General features: G+C 40.4%; 1 protein-coding gene across 1 annotated transcript in view; it reads left to right on the top strand.

Annotated features, from left to right (window-relative positions):
• The window catches only part of NAV2 (neuron navigator 2), a 263,629-nt gene that overhangs the window by 236,670 nt on the left and 6,498 nt on the right, over window positions 1–20,461 (top strand). The window contains exons 20-32 of the mRNA XM_088534263.1: window positions 2,494–2,546; window positions 3,723–3,746; window positions 3,866–3,940; window positions 7,620–7,703; window positions 8,481–8,592; window positions 9,254–9,399; window positions 11,964–12,136; window positions 14,688–14,841; window positions 15,354–15,513; window positions 16,129–16,229; window positions 17,614–17,709; window positions 18,018–18,186; window positions 19,961–20,196. Coding sequence (XP_088390389.1) covers window positions 2,494–2,546; window positions 3,723–3,746; window positions 3,866–3,940; window positions 7,620–7,703; window positions 8,481–8,592; window positions 9,254–9,399; window positions 11,964–12,136; window positions 14,688–14,841; window positions 15,354–15,513; window positions 16,129–16,229; window positions 17,614–17,709; window positions 18,018–18,186; window positions 19,961–20,196 — 1,583 coding nt within the window. The remainder of the gene's footprint in view (window positions 1–2,493; window positions 2,547–3,722; window positions 3,747–3,865; window positions 3,941–7,619; window positions 7,704–8,480; window positions 8,593–9,253; window positions 9,400–11,963; window positions 12,137–14,687; window positions 14,842–15,353; window positions 15,514–16,128; window positions 16,230–17,613; window positions 17,710–18,017; window positions 18,187–19,960; window positions 20,197–20,461) is intronic.

The raw sequence follows: 20,461 nt of genomic DNA on the forward strand, positions 1-20,461 counted from the left end.
GCAGATATTTGATTCTCATTAACTTCAGCAGGGCCAGGATTTTATTTGTAACAGACCTTATTTTTTTGCTTTTGTCTCCATGATGCACTGTCATATTTTCTTAGAAGGCGACATTTAGATGGAAACCTTTCTGATTCTTTCTTTCTGATTCTGATTTTTTTTTTTTTTTTTTCCCTGCAAAGGGTTTCAGGCCTGGGGAGATGCCTGCAAAAGCAGCCTCCCAAGTACGAAGAGCTCCAGGGAAAAGCATGACCTAATATTAGCTATTCTCTTTGCTACCCAGGTCTCCTGCTTCCAGGGGAGAAAGTCTTCCCCAAGAGCAGTGCTGCTGCTGCCTTCCCGCTGATGCTTAAACTTTCTTGAGAAATGGAAATGAAATAAATTATTTTGAAGATTTAATTGATATTTTTCATTCCCTTCCATGTTATCGACCAAAATCTCGGTGTTTTTTTTTTTTTTTTTTTTTCCCTAATGTTTGGACAACCCATGAGGACTGCACTGTTTTTTCCTAACATTAAAATAATACATGGCTGCCTGCACAGTTATAGTGCTTTAAAATAACAGCTTCAAAACAATTTGGGTTTGCAGTGTACGTGCAGATGCATGTTAGCTTCAGAGCACAGGAATCACATCAAGAGCATAGCTGCCTTCAGGCTCCTAATTAAATAGCCTTACAGTAGCCATCTGCAGATACTTTAAAAAGAAATTGCACAAAAATATTAACTCCTTGGTTGTCCTTGAATCCAGAAGTCTCAAATTATGTTCAACATCAAATGATGCAGTTGTGGTGTTTTACTAGGTAGGCGTCTGCTTCCCAAGCAGAGCTGCATGTTCTTTCCCTTTTTCACTTGGCTTATTCTAAGGATACAGTACAGGTGCAAAGAAAAGTGGCAAGGAGGCCTTAAGAGCAGAACACCCATAGTATGAACAGAGTTTGAATAGATTAGGAATCTTTGGCTTAGAAAAATGATAGCCGAAGGAGCTGATAATATGTAATTTGGTGCATCCCAAGAGGATTGTTATTCACGTATCACATATATGAGGAGACACACAAGGAACTCCTCATGTGGCTGTAGGTCTAAAAAACTACCAAGAAGTGCTGCTTTTAGCTGGAGAAGTCCTTTGGGTTTGCAAGCAGAAAGTGTCAGTGGACTCGAAATTAATGCAAGTTAGTGGCAGATGGGTCATGGTGACTACGGAAAATAGTCTGAGTGTAACTTCCATCTCAGGAATTTCCATCCCTGTCGATTCCCCGGAGATGCAGAGATGAACCGGGGGGAAGATCCTTGAGGATCTGCCTTGTGTTGGCAGCCCCTTCCCTGGGCGTTTGCTGCAGCTCTGCACGAGGTGGAGCAGGCAGCTGGGCAGACCTTAGGTCTGACTCGTCCTGGGTATTTCTGTGTTCTGTTTGCAGTCCTAACATCTAACTATAAGCATTATTTTAATTGAAAATATTACCAAACCAGAAAAGCTCATGGGTGTGACTTTCTTTATTGTGGGTTTTTAAAATTGTCTTAAATTCCTCCAGAAGCCAACTTAGACTCTGTTTGCTTCTCTTTCCAGCCTCGCCTTAGGATATAATGTCAATGGGAAAGCAGAACCCAGTTATTATGAATGTAGAATTTCAGTAGGTAATCAGAGCAAAATGGCAGCTTTTCTAAACTTTTTTTGGGGGGCTGCAGTGTTTAGATGGAAGTAAAAGAGATTAACATGATTTTGTATGATTTGTATGAAATGCATCTACTTGGAATGAAAGCTACAGTAGAAGTATTTTGCTTCTAAAAATAAAAAGGAAAGATAATTTTGCATGTTTCATTAACGGAAATAATAGCTTCAGGTAGTTGTTTTTTTAACAACACAATCAAAAAGAAAATGATGTGATGTATTATGTAAATGCTAACGTCGGGGTGATGGTAAGAACCCGAAGAATCACATACATTAAGTGCCTTTCACTTAATGTATGTTTAAATGCAAAAGCTATTTGAACTTGATTCCTCTCCAGAAAAGCTTTTGTAGCTCTCTTCACTTAGGTCAGTTTCGTAGGGGAAAAAGAACTTTGTCTTGCTAATGAAATGCTATTACTTTAAAAAAGCCCAAAGCTGCACGGAGGGGAAGCATCCAGAGCATTGACGCCCCTGTAGTCAGCACAGAGGTACCTTTGCTTCCAGGGGGAGCCCCAAATCTAGAGCCCTGAAATGAGACATTGGACTTGTGTGCTCAGCCCCCTTCTCGAGTGCCCGATCAGATCCTGGAGCTGGTTGGGCTCCTTAGAAAGAAAACCATCAAAAAGGCCCTGGAAATCTGATCTAAACCTAAAGAAGAAGTAGGGGCACATTGTTAGCTGGCCGTATTCTCTTGACATTGAGCATTATGAGGACAATAATGTAATTAAGCTTGTGATAGATGAAGAAAATATTTCCTCAATCGACTGATGGATGACATGTTCATGAGACCACCTGTTGTATTTATATTTGGTTTATTTCTTTCCATTAGTGCATGGCTCCTCTCTCTCTCTGGTGTCCAGCACATCTTCAATTTATTCCACAGTGAGTATCATGAAATGAACAAGCTGGGTTTATTTATCAGACCATTGAATTGACTGGTCTTGTTGCGCACGTTACCCTTGTCCTCCAAGGAGGAGAAAAACACTATTCTCGCTCTTAGAGAAGTGTTTATCATCTTTAAAAAGTTGTGGTTATTTAGCTGCATCTGCATGTTTGTTTTTTGAGTCAGCATTTTACTGTGTGTTTTGCTGCAAAGGACCTTAGTGGATATGAGGGGATTCGACTTTCCAATTTGCCGAATAAAGCAATTCCAGACATATATTAATAATTTGCTTAGTTTAAATAGCTTTTTTAACAGCATAGTTCTTAAGAATTGTAAAGAAACCATTACTGTTCACTACAGCAGTAATATTTTCTCCGGAAGCATGTATTCACTTAGGCTATCTGATCCTGAGATAAGGTTTACTGGAGTTCAGAAATAGAATTTTTAGAACTGCATTGCATTTGCTTATTTTCTTTCAGTAGTCTCAGAAGGATTTTCCATTTAGAAAGTGTAACATAGAACACTCGTTAAATTAAGAATATATTTGGGCTGTAACAGGGAGATGAGGCTGTGGCACGTACGCCGTTCCTCGTGTAGCTTTTACCTGGCTAGACGTGGTGTAAGTGCAGTGACCTGGGGCCAGAGCGGGTCCCAGTGCACACAAGCCTGCACACAGGTGTTCAGTGTTTAAACCCTGTGGTTCCATGCTCTTGGTATCCAAAGCTGTGTGTTTCTGGCAAGCTGCAATCCCGATTTTGGGATGTTCTTCAAGCGAACCTTTTTTGAAAGCAAACAATGCATAATAATTAACTTCTGGAATATGTGTTAATTGAAGAGAGCCTTTAATTTCAAATTGTTATGCAAGTGGGATGCAACTCCAGGCTTACCACGTGGCCAGCCCCTCAGGCCCACACAGTGTATTATTTCACACGCTTGCTTCATTATAGCCAGGCTATACGTATAACACGGCCTGTGACAACAGCTGATGGGAAATGCTGCCACCCATGAACCTTGCCACAAGCCCAAACCGGTAACGTGCTGGGAGGATGGGGCACAGAGCCATCCCCTGGGCTTTCCTCATAGCTGTGAGAGCCACGAGGGGCCGCCTGCCCCGTGTCCTTGCACAGACAGTGTGGCCTCATGTCCTCATGTGTTTCCCTGTTCTTATTTTACAGCCTGAAGAGAAGTGCCAGTCGGAGGTAAGAGCACACTTTTTATCAAACACATAAATATTCTGTTAAGACACTTTGTGTTTTGTGTCTTGGTATCTTAACTTTACTGCACCTTAATATGGAGAATTATCTTTTACAATATATAGATTCGCAAGCTACGAAGAGAGTTGGATGCATCCCAAGAAAAAGTGTCTGCTCTGACAACTCAGTTGACCGCCAATGTGAGTACAATTTGGAGAACAAACGCTTGCAGGGAATGCTTTTGTTGCACCAGTTACCACCCCATTTTCTCTAGGTGACAAAAAAGGTTTCACGTGTATAACATTCATTTCATACTGCCTCTGTGTCTAAAAATAAAACTACATGCATTTGGGACCCTTCCAAAATTAATCTACTCTGTCCTGACTTATGCATTTATTTACATACTGAATTCACTTGGCTTTATACATATGTAAGTCATCTTTAGATCTTGAGAGAGTCACGAACAAAGTACACTGAGAACTCATTTGCAGTTATGTTTGAAGAATGAACGTATCTAATTTTTGCCAGCATAGTCGATAGTCCTGCTTGTTTCCTATGAGAAATGTGAATTTGATAGGGAAGTAACGTAAGATACTAAATTTTTTAGATGACGCTCGGAGAAAAAGATTTTTGAAGCCAGGAGGTGTTGAGGCAACTCTACAGATGAACCTGAGCGAGTTTGTTTATATTTTCTGGGCTGTAGTCACAGAGAGCAGATATCTGAAAAGCAGAAGCTTGCTAGAAAAACACACAGTTCTAGAATAAATAAGCTACATAGTTGCTAGATAAGCTGATATGCTAAATAAGCTGCATAATTGTCAGATCAGACCACACTAGTGTCCTAAGCTTATGGGAAGGGATAAACACGAGAACATGTGCTGACCGGAGAGGCCCTTCCTGCCCCTCTGCCCTTGGAAAAGGGGGAATACCAAACTCGGTGCAGGAAAGGGCAGCTTTTGTGTGAGCAGTGACTCCTGCCACAGGACGGGCTCGGGAGCAAATCCACCGACACGTTTGCAGCAGGCATCCCAGCACGGTGCTTCATGCAGCCTGCAGAGCAGAAAGGGAAACCAGCACCACAGGACATGGAGAATCAAACGAAAGCATTACGGCAGCGGGAACTTGTTGAAACTTTTTGAACAGGAGGAAAAAAACAATAGAAAATTAAATTCTTATGTTTTCAGATTTTTTTTTTGTTCTAACTAACTTTCACTAAAATTTCATTCATTCTGTTTGTGCTGCTTTGATCTGGACCTGTCACTCATTTGCCTATGAATCAGCCCCAGCTTGTTGCAGAGATGTCTCTAAAACTGTCCTGCTAACTGTTCTGTTTCAGTCTCGTTCTGGGACAGCAGTTTCTCTTTGGAGAATATACTTCTTTTTTTCCATATAAAGGGCCAGGTCTGTATCCAAGAAACTTTAGGCAGATCAATTCCGTTTGCAAAGATGATGCTTTATGACACTTCCTTTACAGGAGATTTATTTTTAATGCTTTGAATGTGAGCAATTTGAATTCCTATCATTATTTGATGTATCAAATCTTTTCTGAGTTATCCTTTATACACACTGTAGCCTTGATGTTATTCTGAGTACATCTGGGGCAAGAATTTGTGAAAATAGTTCCTTCAAACTAAAAAGTAAAATTACCTATTTTCTATAGGCCACAATCTGTTTCCCCTGCATTTTTTTTCTACTTCTGCAAAGACGTTCCCTGCCCCTCCAACAGAAACTTTGCAGTCTGTTCTTTAAATAAATATTTGCATTTTCAAACACATGTAGTGAGGATTTAACTTATTTTTTTGCAGTTTTTCTCACAGTCTCAGCTTTGCTTGTTTTCACAGGGGCTGGTGGGAACGGGAGCTGCATGTCCCTGTGTTATTGTGCTGCTCCTGTTTGTTTTCACTGTGAATGTGAGAACAGTTGTGTAGGACAAGTCGCCTGTGTGCTGATGGCCAGTGAGTCTGGAGCGGCTCCGTGAAAGGCCGGGCCGTTCTGCGTAGACCCAAGTTGAGAGAAAATCCCTTTCCGCATGGAGCTTTTTTGCACAGCATTATTTGTGCGTGTCTTTTAAATAGAAAAATAAAATACTGTTAGTTGATAAAGTTATTGTAGGTCATCATGTGTAATCCAACAAAACTGTAGTTGAGTCATGCCTGTGTTATTGATTCACATGCAAGCTGGCCTTGGTTATTACTAACTTTGTCGACGTCTTATCTGCTGTCCAGTAGAGAGAGGTGGGTTGACTAACTTGCCTTGGATAAGGGTAGCTAAGCATAACTCCTTATATTAAATACTCAGAAGACTAGGAATTTTAGAAAAGAGTTTCTATATTTTCTGGTAAATAAACGTCTTTAAAATCTAAAAATATTAACTGTCATGTAGTGATTTTAAGATTGTACGTATGTAGGATTGTAGCTTAATAACTATGGGGGGAAAAGAAAGCCTCATTATGGATTTATTAGTCTGGTGGTCCATAAGCAGTATAATAGCTATTGCTAGTCTGCATTTCTTTTAATGCAAACTTAGGGCATCAGTATGTCATAACATTTTAACGGCTTAGTTTAAAAATGCTTGCAAAAAGCACTTTTTAAAAAGCTCTCCTGGGTAGGAATTCTTCAGACATTTTTGTGAACTTTTAAACCTAATTCCAGAGAAACAAAGTTTTTTATTTAGTCTCTAGCATTTGTCAGTTAGAAAGACTAATTTTTCTATGCCTTCAGAAGCATTTAATTCTCTCTGTTTTCTTCACATACTCAATCATTGCTTATGAGAAAAGATGGTGCATTTTCAAGCCTTCTCTGTGCATCTAAAATGAACACTTAAATTGCCTTCTAATATCTTTAAATTGAAACACTTACATGCCTGTAGGATACTTTACACATTTTTACTTGTTTTCATTTCTGTTATATGATTTTTCAACTGCTTTTAATAACAATTCTGTGTTAAGAAAAAAAAGCTACTGCTCCTTTCTTTACTTGACACAAAGCACTTAATGTTCTCAGGATAAGATTTCCTCCTATCAGCTTTTTTTTTTTTTTTTTTGAATTCCTCATCTAGTTTAGTACAGATCATGGAAGTCTTGACTTTCAAAAGCCGGTAGTATCACGAGAGAATCTTAAATTCTATAAAACAGATTTGTGCTCTTGCACGTGTTTGTTTTCCCTTTCGCTTTATACTAAATTTCTTCCTTTCTACTTTATTTTAATTTTAAGGGCATCCACCTTAAACTTATGAGTACTGCCCTTTTTTTTTTTTTAATTACTGTTTGGAAGAGCTTTAAAACTTTTGCCAAAAGCTTTGCGGCAAGAGTTGCCTTAACTATGTATGCAGATGCTTGAAGACTATCATGAAGCAACTCTACAGCTGCTATTAAAGGTCCATATAAAAAGTCAGAGATGAAGTCTCCATTCAAAACCTTAATAGCAGGAGGTGTTTGGGCATGGTTTATTTTGTCTCTCCCTCCTTCCTGCGTTTCATGACAGATCTGTTTTCCAAAGTGCGTGCTGGCAGCTGCCGCTCAGCAGGGCATGGTTTATAGCCCCAAAGTCCTTGGTTTCAGCTTTCTGCCAGCAGTCACTTGACATGAGCAGGCTGTCGCCTGGGAATGTTTTCACGTGGATCTGTTACCTTCGGCACTTCTAATTTTCCACAATTAAATTCCTCTCGGTAATTTCTTCATAAACATTTTTGCAACGTGCACTGAACTCATGTGACCTTTCCTAATCTCTCCCATTTTCTCTGTATGACTTATACAGTAAAACAAACAAAAATAACGAAACAAAAAGCACACGCTCAGTAGAACCCTTAAATACTTGCCTAAATGGTCTTGTTGGTGGGGGAGAGCCAAATACTCACTTTTGGGTGTCGTTTGCTTTTCAGGCTCACCTGGTGGCAGCCTTTGAGCAGAGCCTGGGCAACATGACCATCCGGCTGCAGAGCCTGACCATGACAGCTGAGCAAAAGGCAAGTGAGAGAGGTGTTTGTGCCAGCTATGGTCACACCTACGTGTGTCCCACACGGGCAGGTCCAAGGTGGCCTTTCAGGATGGTCACAGCTGCAGTGCTTTCGGCAGATTTAGAGGGAAGCTGAACTTTGCAGTTGCAAAAATGCATGTGCTTTAGGCCAAATTATTAGTGAAGATCTTAGGGCAAGGGGAAGGGCACTGGTAGTACTGAAGTCTGAAGCTGTCTTCATAGCTTTGTTGCTCTCGCTCTTCAGTAGCAGTGGAAAAATCACGCACACCATTTGCCTTAGTTCTCTATAGTGAAGTAATAAAATGTCATAATAACTTGGTAGAAAATACTTGTTTGCCTCGTGACAGCTAAGCAGGGTATTCCTACAAATGGTTGCTTTGGATGTTAGCCTTCAGCGTTGCATCTTTTTATGATACATTTCTTCCCAAAGCATCTACATACATGCATGTCCAAAAGAAATAATGTGACAAATCATCGCAAGATAAATAACATGAGATTTCTAAAGAGTATGTCTGAATTAAATTTCTGTATTAAAGAGCACGTATGTTTTTGCAATTGAGTATCGCAGTAACCAAGCTATTTTGTAGTCTGTGAGGATGTGCTTTTCCAGGTAGGTCAAATCTCATTTTCATCTCTTTTTACACATGTATTCTATAAATGGCTGTACCAAATACCTTCAGCTTCAGCTCAAAAGGTGGTACCTTGGGAGTCATTAGATACCATCCATGTTAGCGGATAATGTCACCAGTGTTGTTTTGTGTTCCAGGATTCAGAACTGAATGAGTTAAGGAAGACTATCGAACTCCTGAAGAAGCAAAATGCTGCTGCCCAGGCTGCCATTAATGGAGTCATCAACACCCCTGAGCTCAACTGCAAAGGTGAGAAGCCAGCGCTGCATTTAGCAGCTTTGCAGTACTCATAAGACAGGAGTCCTCTTGGTAGTATCTGGTGCAACTGGGCTTGTCAGAGATCTGTTTTGTCTCATGCTCTAGTTACTTTTTGTTGTTGTTTTTCCTGGTATAATGTGGTTTTTTTTTTAAATGGATGTCTATGTAAATAGTACAATATAGAAGAAAACGGATGTGCTAAATGTTTGAGAAAGCATTTTAACAAAATGTTTCTGTGTGATCTCTCAGAATTTACTGACAGCATTTAGTAATTCACTGCTCTGAGATACTGACCTGAGATGGGAGCAAAGAAAGCCCTTCTGTAGGCTATGGCAAGCTGTGTAATGGCCTTTTCTTCAGCATTTTCTATAATTTCCTGAACATAAGTTTCCTGATTCTGACTGAAGGCAGTCTTGCAATATCTCCCTTCAATTACTCCCAGTGATTAAGGGTGAAAAGGTTAAAAGGATCCGTGCCTAAAATTTTAATCTCTTCATGAGAAACAAGGCCTAGGCAGCACTACTTTGAACTGCATCAGTGCGTATGTTTGCAAATGTCTCTATTTTCCCAGATATTTATTTGGAATTGAATGAGGAGCACAGCTTATGAAACTTTTTGCATAACTTTGCCCCTGAAACCCCTGCCTGTCCAGGTCCTGGAGCTGCCCAGCCAGCAGACCTGCGGATCCGAAGGCAGCACTCCTCGGACAGCGTCTCCAGTATCAACAGCGCTACCAGCCACTCCAGTGTGGGAAGCAACATAGAAAGTGATTCAAAGAAAAAGAAGAGGAAGAACTGGGTGAGTGTGCTTGAACGGATTGCGTGAGGTTTATGTAAAAGTGTTACAACACGCACAGTGCAATGGAGTCGTGCAACTCCTCCTCCCTCCGCTTCATGCAGCAGGTCAGCACAAGGACTACGTGCTGGTTAAATCCTGTGTAAACTCCCTTCTGGAGATTTAATTGAGTCATAAGTGATGTATATGCTTGTGTTGACTATGCGTAGGAATGAATTTTACCATAGCAGCCCAAAAGGGCTAGTCCGAAAGCAGAAATAACTATCAAAGATCAGTTTTGGCTAAAAGAAAATACGATGTCCAGCCCCTTAGGGAAAACTTCACGTCTGTCATTAAAGTAAAACAACCCAATAATGAGAGATTTTTTAAAACTTTTTTTTGTCTTCTTGGTTTATAGTACTTTCTTCTTTCAAATGAACACGTTATGCATTCTTTGAGATCTCTGTATGGAACATTACAATGGAGCTCTACAGAAAAAAAAAAGCATTTAAAAAAAAGTACTGTGATAGACATTTATTCCACAAGCTTTTGCAATACTTACCTTTCATTTCCCATTTTTCCTTCTTTGCTCATCACTTACACATCTGTGTACAAGGTGCCCTGTACTGGAGGAAAGGTACATCCTATTAAACTCCACGTTGGATTAGACCATAACTGCCTTAGTGACCTTGTAGTTTGGATCGAAGTCCCTAGTTCCTATAATGTAGCCGGAAAATCAATCCACCCCTTCCTTCCCATTGAATTTAAATCTTCTTAGATCTTTTGAGTATACAAATAAATCTGCCCTGCTACAAAGTGTTGTTTGAGCTGGGGAAAGTTTGGTTGGTGTTTGCATGTGATCCTCTTAGAAAGCTTTATCAAACTCCTGTACGATAGGACACAGTTTCATAAGTAGAATTTTATTTAAATGTTCTTTTATTCCAGTAGTTTCACTTCAACATGTTGCTAACTCCTTTGTAGCAGTAGTATTTCTTCTCTGCCCCTAAAATTATTGCTTAAATGGAAGCAATGTCATCTCCAAATCCTTGTCATGCTGATTTATATGTTAATTACAGACAAGGAAAAATGCTGTAGCTTGTAAATTGCTAGTGACTCACTCTCTTTCTGTGAGATACATTTTTGGGGATTGTTAAGCCTTAGTTAAGATAAACACACAATTTTTTAAAAAAATGTTTTAGCTTATATTCTTTGTTATTGCAATCTACTAAATCTCATCCTACAGCATCTTATATTTCTCATTCAACACAGGATTATCTTAAAGGGAAGCTAAGGAAGTATTTCTTTATCATAAAGAGGGATAAATACTATAAAGAGGAATAAATTATAAAGAAAAATAGATTAAAAAAGCGGGAGAAACGGGACTGTAGTTCGTCTTCTGTTGAAAATGAGCACTGCGTTGTAAAATGAGGAAGCAAAATCAGGACTTTGCTGATGTACATTTTAGCTCATGTAAATTTTAGCTGAGAAAGTGTGATAGTTGTGTTTGCCTCGCACATTGCTTATTTCACTACTACTAGTGACACTCAGCCAAACTCTTCTCATTATGGGCAGAAACAATGAAGCTGACGTTCAGCTAAAACAAAAGATTTCAACTTTTCTTACCTCAGAAATCTTAGCCTAATTAAAAAGTCTTTCAGCTCATATTCCAGACTCTTTGCAACATGATGTCTGTGATAGTGATAAGCAGTGTTTTAACTGCAGCTTTCAGGATAACAGCAGTTTAGTCACATTAATATTCAGCTTTCAGCTTGTTTTGTAAATGGCAGGCTTGTTAAAAAGGACAAATAGTCGCACATAAGTAGAGAAGATTCCATGTCTTTGGCTGGTAAAATACCCATTCCAGCAAAGAATAAAATATTATCTTGTTTATTAGCCAAAGATTTCCTTAAAATAATGGAGAAATATAGTTTAAATAGTTATGAGATCTGGATCTTGTCTCCCCTGAGTGGCACAAAATAGAATGAGTGTTTGAACCACCCCTTTCTAAAGTATGTAGGGCTCTGGTTTTAAAGTTTTGTTGGCATTTGTTGATTATTGGTCATGTTTGTCTTAGAAATCCAAAGCTTTCCTAGTCATTGGCTTTATCTGTTAAAACTTGTCTTTTTTCCTTCCCCCTCCTCCTCCCTTTTGCTTGCGCTTCTTCCGGCAGGTCAATGAGGTAAGGAAGACCTACTTTAAAGTACGAAATACAGAGCTAACCCACCCATTTACATGACTAACCCTTTCAGCATCATTAACCTTGTCTGAGCCATGTTACGTTAGATCTGCAAGTTACAACATTGCTGTAAAACCCACTGCACTGAACTAAATTTTGCGTTTGTTATAAAATAGCTGTCTTAAAAATAGGAGGCATTGATATCCAATCCTATTTTGAATTTACCATATTAATCTCATTAAATAGTTTAGAGGGAAAAAAAAAAGCTTTTGTTTTGATTTTCTTTTACTCCTAATAAAAATACATGTGCATATGGCTGTATTATTTGCATGTTAGAGATTTCACTCGGTGGCTTTGTTGTCTGCTTTCACCTTTAATGATGTCTCCACTGTTGTGGTGGTGTTTTTTTCAGTTACGCAGCTCCTTCAAGCAAGCTTTTGGTAAAAAAAAATCTCCCAAGTCAGCATCTTCTCATTCAGATATTGAGGAGATGACCGATTCTTCATTACCTTCATCACCAAAGCTACCACACCATAACTCAACTGTTTCAACACCATTGCTGAGAGCTTCTCATTCCAATTCTCTGTAAGTGGCTTTTTTTTTTTCTTCTTTTGTAGTAAGCGATTTGCAAGTACCAAATCCTAGTTTTACAGGACACTGTAGGCCACTTTCCAGAACTAAATGGATTCTGTATCAGAATCTGCAAATTTGTATAAGCACTTCAAGAGTTTGACAGCTGTTCAACTACCTGCATCACCAAAACCAGTTGCTCACCGTGGGGCTGCAGTAAATGACAAGGTGGCCCAGGAAAGGTTGTCCTGCAGACCAGAGCTGCTCTGTTGCCCCGGTTTGGTCCTGCTTCCAAGGGCTGTTTTCCTTATCTCTCAAACAGAAGCCCTGTTCTGCTGAGTGCATGTTATCTGATAAAATCCTTAACAAGGAGCAAAGATAGTGCTGTCTACTCTGGCTCTGCTGTAGTTTGCATAGATTACAGGCAGAAAATAGGAAAGCTGAATTTATACTGATTCCCTATCCAGTGCCTTAGCATTGCCAGGAAGCCAAAAATCACTATAGCTTTATCATAGTATATTTTAGTATTTTATTGGAGTGTTCTCGCAGCAGAACATGTTCTGTAGGAAAAATATTTATAGCCAGGGTGACCTTAGAGGGCAGTGCTAATTAGATCTCGTGTTGTTGAGTAGTCAAACAAATGAGGTTAAGTCTGGGATTTTGTTTTCTCTGCTGGCTGAAGACAGCACCTCTTGCACTAACTAATCTGCTGTGATGAGTTCCTCGTTAAGTAGACAGATGCAGATAAGGTAAGAATTTCCTGAGCAGCAACCATCACAGTTCAGCAGTGGGGCTGAACTGATCTAACACATTGCAGCTGATGAACGGAGAATCTTTTCCTCTTTCCTTATGTTCCTCGTCGCTGTCTGATCCTCCCCTTGCACTGATTCTGCTTCATCTCGGGCAATTCCACTGAGCTGATTCAACATGCTAAATTATTTGAAAAGTAATATGACACCAATGGGAATATTTTTTTCCTGGATTAGTGATTTCCTCTGGCTCAGTTCCAGAGATGAAAGCAAGGCATGACAGCACTGCCAGGAAAAGGCTGGACAGTGAGGAAAGAGAACAAAATTGGTAGTAGCAAGGCATTAGATGGCCTCATCCGTATGACCAAAGCATACCCATCTGCTTGTGTTTGTATGAGAATGAAATACAGGCTTTAAAGTCAAGGTTTCTCCTTTGTTGCTTATCTCACCTTACATTCATGGGGAAATCACACATGATCTTGATGTCTCCTTTTGGCCACCTGTGAAATGAAACTTAACAATTGCCTTGGAGCACCACTGAGTCTAAATTCATGTTTATAGCGTTCTTGGAAAATTCTGTAAAACAGATTTTCTGTCAGTTTTGCCTGTTGTTTCTTCATTTGAGTAGGACCAATACAGAAAGTTGTCAGTGCTATCACTGACAAACACGTGGCTATCAGACAGCCTTATGGACTTGTAGGTGTCGTAAAGACTTGCAGCCTGATTTCGAATCAAATACATTCGAATAAGAACCCAAACTTGAATTTTTGCCCATCACTTGTTTTCATAGGAAGGGGTAAAAGCAGTAGCAATATTTCCAGCTAAATAATGGCGGTGAAGTGTTAGTAGTGGAGGATAACCTCGTGGGAATTTTATCAAGGCTCTCCAGTCTCATGACTCGAACTCAGTGAGTTTCTTGTGACGGCAGCAAGTCTTGCTTTGGAGCTCTCAGGCTAGAAAATCTGCAAATGATGGTCCTGTGTGCCCTCAGTCTAACTGCGCTGCACATGCATCTCGTCTTGACAAGACTCTGGAAAGCAAAAAGCCTGAACACATGCTAAGGAAACCAAGGGAAAGAGGAAGCGTGTGTTTTGGCTGACTGGCTTTTTGGTGGGGAAAACATTTCTCATTACCCCGACTTGAGGAGTAACATTTTAAGTGAGGTCTCCCTCCGAACGTGCAGCTGTGCACTTGATCTTCATGCAGATACACCAACTTGTGCTCTGAACTGTTACTCACGCTGAATCTCTCTGGACGGGAAGAGAGAATGAAGGATGCCACACCGTTTTTTTGTTTTTTTGGGGGTTTTTTTTAAGCTTTAAAGTGAGCAGGAATTCATCATGCTCGAGCAGGTGTAGAGTTGCAAAGCCCTCCAGAGCATTTGAGGGAAGCCCAGCTGTGCACACCTGGTGAGCTTTAAATCTTTCCATAAACTCATCAATCTCCAGCTGGCTGCTGCTACTGCTGCACCCCCTTAACTTACCTAGATTTTGGCTTGAAAATACTTCCTTTGTGGCAACTACCATGAAAAAAAAACATAGTATCCAATAGCAGATGTTTTTCAGAATTATCTTTCCTATGCTGATTAAAGAAAGATTATCTTCAAACATATCTATTTGACTAGTCTCCGATTTTTCCATGAGTTGTGAGTTATTTAACACATGACTTATGTTATCATTCATGCAGCAAACCAAAACCATTGCCTCCTTCCTGCAGAATGAGAGGTGTTTTTTTTATTTTTGCTAATAAATGCCAGGGGAACACTATGAAAACTAACAAGTAATCTAATTTAATGGCTATTTTTCAATCTTCTGCAGTATTTCTGAATGCACTGACAGCGAAGCTGAAACGGTCATGCAGCTACGCAATGAGCTGAGAGACAAAGAGATGAAGTTGACTGATATTCGCCTGGAAGCCCTTAGCTCTGCCCATCAGCTCGACCAGCTTCGGGAGGCCATGAACAGGATGCAGGTAGGAAATAACCACCCCAGATATTACCGTGTGACTACAGTGTCACTCCCCTGTTCAGTTTTTAAAGGAATCCTGAACTTTTTGGCTGCTTGTCAGAAGCCGCATTTTGCTTTCTTACAATTTGATGTCCATGCAATGTTCAGTTAAAAGCACAGTGGAATGAATTTTGCCTCCCTGAACTCTGCAGCCATAATAATTTCAGCCTTAGAAACCCATGGAGAGACCATTTCTAACTAACAGCAGTCTCTTATACAGTTGCCTTGCTCTACCTTAACGTAGCCGCTTTTTGGTGTTCAGCAAATTCCCACGTATTTGTGTTTTGTAGGATACTTGGAAAAGTTTTATGTAAGGGATGTGGGAATACTTAAAGATCATTACTTTATTAAAATAGATGAAAGTATTACAAAAATTGCATTTCTACTTAAACTAGAGTTTTTTTCTGTTACTTCTGTTGCTGTATTTTAAGTGTCTGTTTTCACTGTGCCTCCTAACTGCTGAATTGTCTTTTGAAGAGTGAGATTGAAAAATTGAAAGCAGAAAACGATCGGCTGAAATCTGAAAACCACGGCAGCTGTAGCAGGGCTCAGTCTCAGGTTTCCATTTCGTCCTCCCCGAGACATTCAGTGGGGCTCTCTCAACACAGCTTGAACCTCACGGAGTCAACCAGTCTCGGTGAGTTTAATGAGCGAGGCGGTGGGCAGGTTTTATCCTGTGCTTGGAAGATTCGGTTTGGTTAGCCATGGAGAAATGAAAGCAGGAGAATTATTAGCAGCTAAGGTGTGGAAATCTGTCAGGGGCTGACAAAAGGCCTTCTCTTCCAATGTCATCACAGCTCTGCTACACCCAGCACGTGGCTGTCCAATTATGAGCTCAGCTGCAGAGAGCTCTGTTCAGAGCCGTTTAATAGTGTACATTTGCCAGAGGGATGTTTTATTTGGTAGGAAGGAAAATACAGAGCGACTGACTAATAATTATCAGTGAGCTTCCCTTTTCAAGAGTAGTCCTCATGTTTGATAGGGAAGTTAGAAATTTAATAATTAATAATAGGGAAGTTAGGTGTCCCTGCGTATGCAGGGGGGTTGGACTAGATGATCTCTAGAGGTCCCTTCCAACCCTAAGCATTCTATGATTCTATGATTCTATGATTCTATGAAATGTGTCTCTCATGTTTTACCCTGGGCATGGGAAGCCCAGGTGTGTTTTGTTTGACCACAGTGAGAGTGTAAACCAGCCCAGCCTGCACTGTTGGCAGGATGCAGCTGTGCAGCCCCTGTTTTCTGTTCACAGACATGCTGCTGGATGACCCTGGCGATGGCTCTGCTCGGAAGGAAGGAGGCAGGCATGTTAGAATAGTTGTCAGCTTTCAGGATGAAATGAAATGGAAGGAGGTGAGTTGTCCCCACATAGAAGCGACTCTGGGTTTGAGTTCTCTGCCACATTCCAGTCTGTTTTGCAGGCTTTTATTTGCAAAAAGTTTTAAAAAGAAACTTATCAAAATAATTTGCCACTGCTGATAGACAAGGCACTAATTAGGTTCTTACTCCCTTAGAACTGCAGTGCCAACAACTTTGGTTCAAGTTTCCTTATGGGAATAGTTTTGGGATAAGAACAAAGCTGGGATAGTTTTGTTGGTTTGTTTTTTTACAATTAACCAGTGGCAGTAGTGCAGGAGTGCGAGTCTAGACCATCTGTCAGTGAGGTAGAGGATGAGTTGCAATTTAAGTATTTCAGTGTGTCTGAAAGCCAAACCCCCTTTTAGGCTTTAGGGGAGTTAGCAAACTAGCCTTCCCTTGGGATGCTTCAGATACGTGTGTTAGAAGCTGCAGAAGCCCTTGGACCTTTCTGTAATTTAAGCTTTAATAAAATGTTTAACTGATAATAGAAATAATTCAAAATATAGGTGAGGTGCACTGGAAAATTTAGAAGCACATTTCTTTCCCGAGAACTGATGGGTCCAGGCTGGGAGAGCTGTAGCTTATTGTTCTGGTTCATGTTGTCCTCCCAGATGCAAGCATCATGTTTTAGAACTGTCCTCTTTCAGGTGTTTTCCATTACCCAGTAGTTTAAAGAATCATAAACACCCGAATACATTTCAAATATTGTATGCTGGAGTCCACTCCAATTCTGCAATAGGTGAATGAACCTGCTGCACTCTCTGCCACGCACTGGCCTTGTTATCTCACATTGTCCGTGCCTGTTCTGTAGTAAAAGTGCATCCAAGAAAGAATTGATATCCGGTGTTTATACATATAGTAAAGGAGTACAAACACTTGAATAGTCAGAAATAAAATTCTCCTTTGCATTAAGTACCATTTTTGGCATTAATAAATGACAACCCTGGGTACACAAAAGGACCGCATGACTATTTTGCTAATTCTGTTGGACTCCGTGGTGTGCTCAGTCTGTAAAGTTGCCACGTGAAAATGTTTTCTTATGTAGCATTGCACCTGAAGTGTTATGAAGGAAATCAGTTTTTCTTTGGTGAATGTTTCATAGAAAGTACGGTTATAAAGGAAGACATGAGTGGGTTTTTTTTTCTTCTCTGCCTTAGAACTCAGGAACAAAATCTTAAACTAAAATGCTGTAATATACCAAATATAACAAACAAATTGTAGAATTTTTAATAATTTCACTGGATTTCTGTCTGTGGCATCATTCCTACAAATAAATAGGATGAAACTTTGTAGTATAATGTATAAAAAGGTCCTAGAAAGCTGAATATGCCGTGAATGATTCTCATGTAAAGTTCAATTTGTGCTGGTGTGCGCTCAGGATGCCAGGCCCCGCACGTTCCTCATCGGCTGCATCGGCGTCAGCGGCAAGACCAAGTGGGATGTCCTGGACGGCGTGGTCAGGCGCCTGTTTAAGGTAAGTGCATACAATGTGCTGGGAGTTTGGATGCTCCCATTCAGTGTTCCCAGCCTATTTGACAGCAGGACACCCATGCAAGAGCCCCGGTCTACATCCTACTTGGAATTTGGGTGCGCATCCAAGAAGCACTGCGTGTTGTTCCTCTCGGACAGCTTTGCCTCTGACACACATCAGAGTGTGCCCAAGCAAAGCTTAACTCTCAGAGGTTTATTACTCTTACAGCATAGCACCCTCAGGCACAAAGGCAATATTGCCTAAATTGCTTGCAATATTGCCTAAATTTTCGTATCCCTTTTGCACTGTAGGAGTATATCATTCATGTGGATCCAGTGAGTCAGCTGGGGCTGAACTCGGACAGTGTTCTGGGCTACAGCATTGGAGAAATCAAGCGCACAAACAGCGCAGAGACGCCTGAACTGCTGCCCTGCGGCTACCTGGTTGGAGAAAACAACACCATTTCAGTTGCTGTCAAAGGTATTTATTGCTGATTCCTCAGTGGTAGTTCTTAGGAATTACAGTTTTATCAAACTCTGCTGCATCAAGAGGCTCAGAGAAGTGACAGCTTTCTCTTGTGTTTCTTTTTCCTGTCTCTGTATTGAATTCATTGGCATTGTAGCCCTTTTAAAAAAAAACAGCACTAAGCACTGCGGAGATTTAGGGACCATTTATAAATTCAGCAAATTTCAACCTGTAGTAGTAGAAATAATTATACACATAGCAGTTTCCTTGGTTAAGAGTCTCTCCTTAGATAAGGGCAGATCCCAGAATCCATGATGTCCTAAACTCTGAATAATCTTAGAAATAAATGTTTTTGAAAGGCCGTGTTTTGTTAACATTTGCATCAGATTCATTCTGTGATGCTGATAAGCACATAAGGTTGGTATTTCTCCCATAAGTCCACGTTGTTTCTCAGAGTTACAGGACTATTATGAAACTAGATTAGCTGATAAATCCTCAACCACTGTTATTTTGCTTGCTCCAAGTTATGCCAATGAAGCAGCTAGCATAGACCTGCGTAGAGCCCCAGAGTAGCAAGATGCTGGGAAGCTTTGCCAGCTTTCTGGAGCTGAGGTTCAGAGCATGGCTCTGGCAATTAACTGAAATTGTATAAGAAATCAATTACATTGTGTAGCAAGCAGAAAAACAAAATAGGCTGGGGAGTATCCTAGTTTACCAAGGCTTGATGCAAACCCAGAGCATTCTGCTGAATTGGAATACACTGTTCAATAGGGAATCTCTGGAGCCGGGTCTATAAAGCTGCAAGCCGACTTTGTTTAACTTGCAGTGGCTTGGCTTGTGCTTTGAAGGTTCATATGTGATAACATTTTTCAATAATATATAAATATATTTAATTGATGGGAATCAGTTATTTGCTTACACCTTTGAGATATAAACCTGCCTATATAAATATTTAGTATTCCAACCATCGCGATGCAGATATTTCTGTCTGTGTAGGATCTGCCAGCTTCCTTTTCTGTTTTATTTTGAAGCATTGCATGTTTTCCTGAGCCAATTTTGCCTAAGGTGACTGCTGATATTGCGTAAATGCTTATCAGCAGCAGTTTTATGTTAGGGAAGATAACCATCAGCACACAGAGAAGGAGTTTAATTACAAGTGTTTGGGAAAGTAGGGGGAGTTGATGATAGCTGGTTTTTTGTTTTGTTTTGTTTTTTGGTCTATAGATTCAAAAGTAAACAGGGAAATTCTGGGTGAACGTACTGCACATGACAAAATAACAGTGAAACTAAAGGTTCATGGGTTCAGATGGAATCATTTTTGTAACTTTTATCCAGAGAAGGGCTTGGATGCAGTAGGTGGTGGTTGAGTAGTTCGAAAAACGGGCAAGCTGAAGCGCGGGCTGCGTGTTACGCTCACCGCCTCCCCTGCACTCCCTGTAACTGCTCTAGGTGTCTGCCCTGCTTCATCGGGAGGGGTAACAGAGACAGAGAAAGGATTTATGTCTGGAGTGAGGAACAGCTGGGTTACCTTGGGTCTACGTCTGTGGTTATATTTTGGTTATATTTTGGGGGGTTTCTCATGCTATTAGTGAGTCCAGGCGCAACATTTTCCAGCACTCTCTGGTGCCTAATCAATTGCTTCAACTAACTTTGAATTTCGTGCAACTTCAGCAGTAGGATACTTTCAGCATTACAACTAATTAGTAAAAAAAAAATCTTTCAAAATTGCAATAATTTAGGGGAAAAAAAAAAAGCCGTTTCCCTAGTCGAGGGATCTTTTGTTTTGCAGGTATCTGTGAGAACAGCCTGGACTGCCTGGTGTTTGAATCGCTGATTCCCAAGCCGATCCTGCAGCGCTATGTGTCTCTCCTGATGGAACACAGACGGATTATCTTGTCTGGCCCTAGTGGCACTGGTAAAACATACCTGGCAAATCGCCTCTCTGAGTATATGGTCCTCAGAGAGGGCAGGGAGCTGGCCGATGGAATTATTGCAACCTTCAACGTGGACCATAAATCCAGTAAGGTGAGGAAATGGGAATTGCCCTTGCCCAATGAATGTTACCACATATCAAAAATGAGAGCCTGCTTTTTTAGTTCATTAATAATAGGCTAAACGTGATTTAAATTTGACCTTCCTTTTCAAGGCGTTGTGTGTGTCTTGAAAGGAATAATATTAAGACTTTCAAATCTCCCGTTTCACCCGTTTATTGGGCCAAAAGAGTAGGTGTGTATTTAAGTGTCTAAAGGGGTCTTGATTTTCAAGTGCCTGGGAGCCTGCGAATTGCTGA

This window comes from Tinamus guttatus, unplaced genomic scaffold (assembly GCF_059628265.1).
Source record: "Tinamus guttatus ecotype Peru unplaced genomic scaffold, ASM5962826v1 Tinamus_guttatus_pri_ptg000546l, whole genome shotgun sequence".
NCBI lineage: Eukaryota > Metazoa > Chordata > Aves > Tinamiformes > Tinamidae > Tinamus > Tinamus guttatus.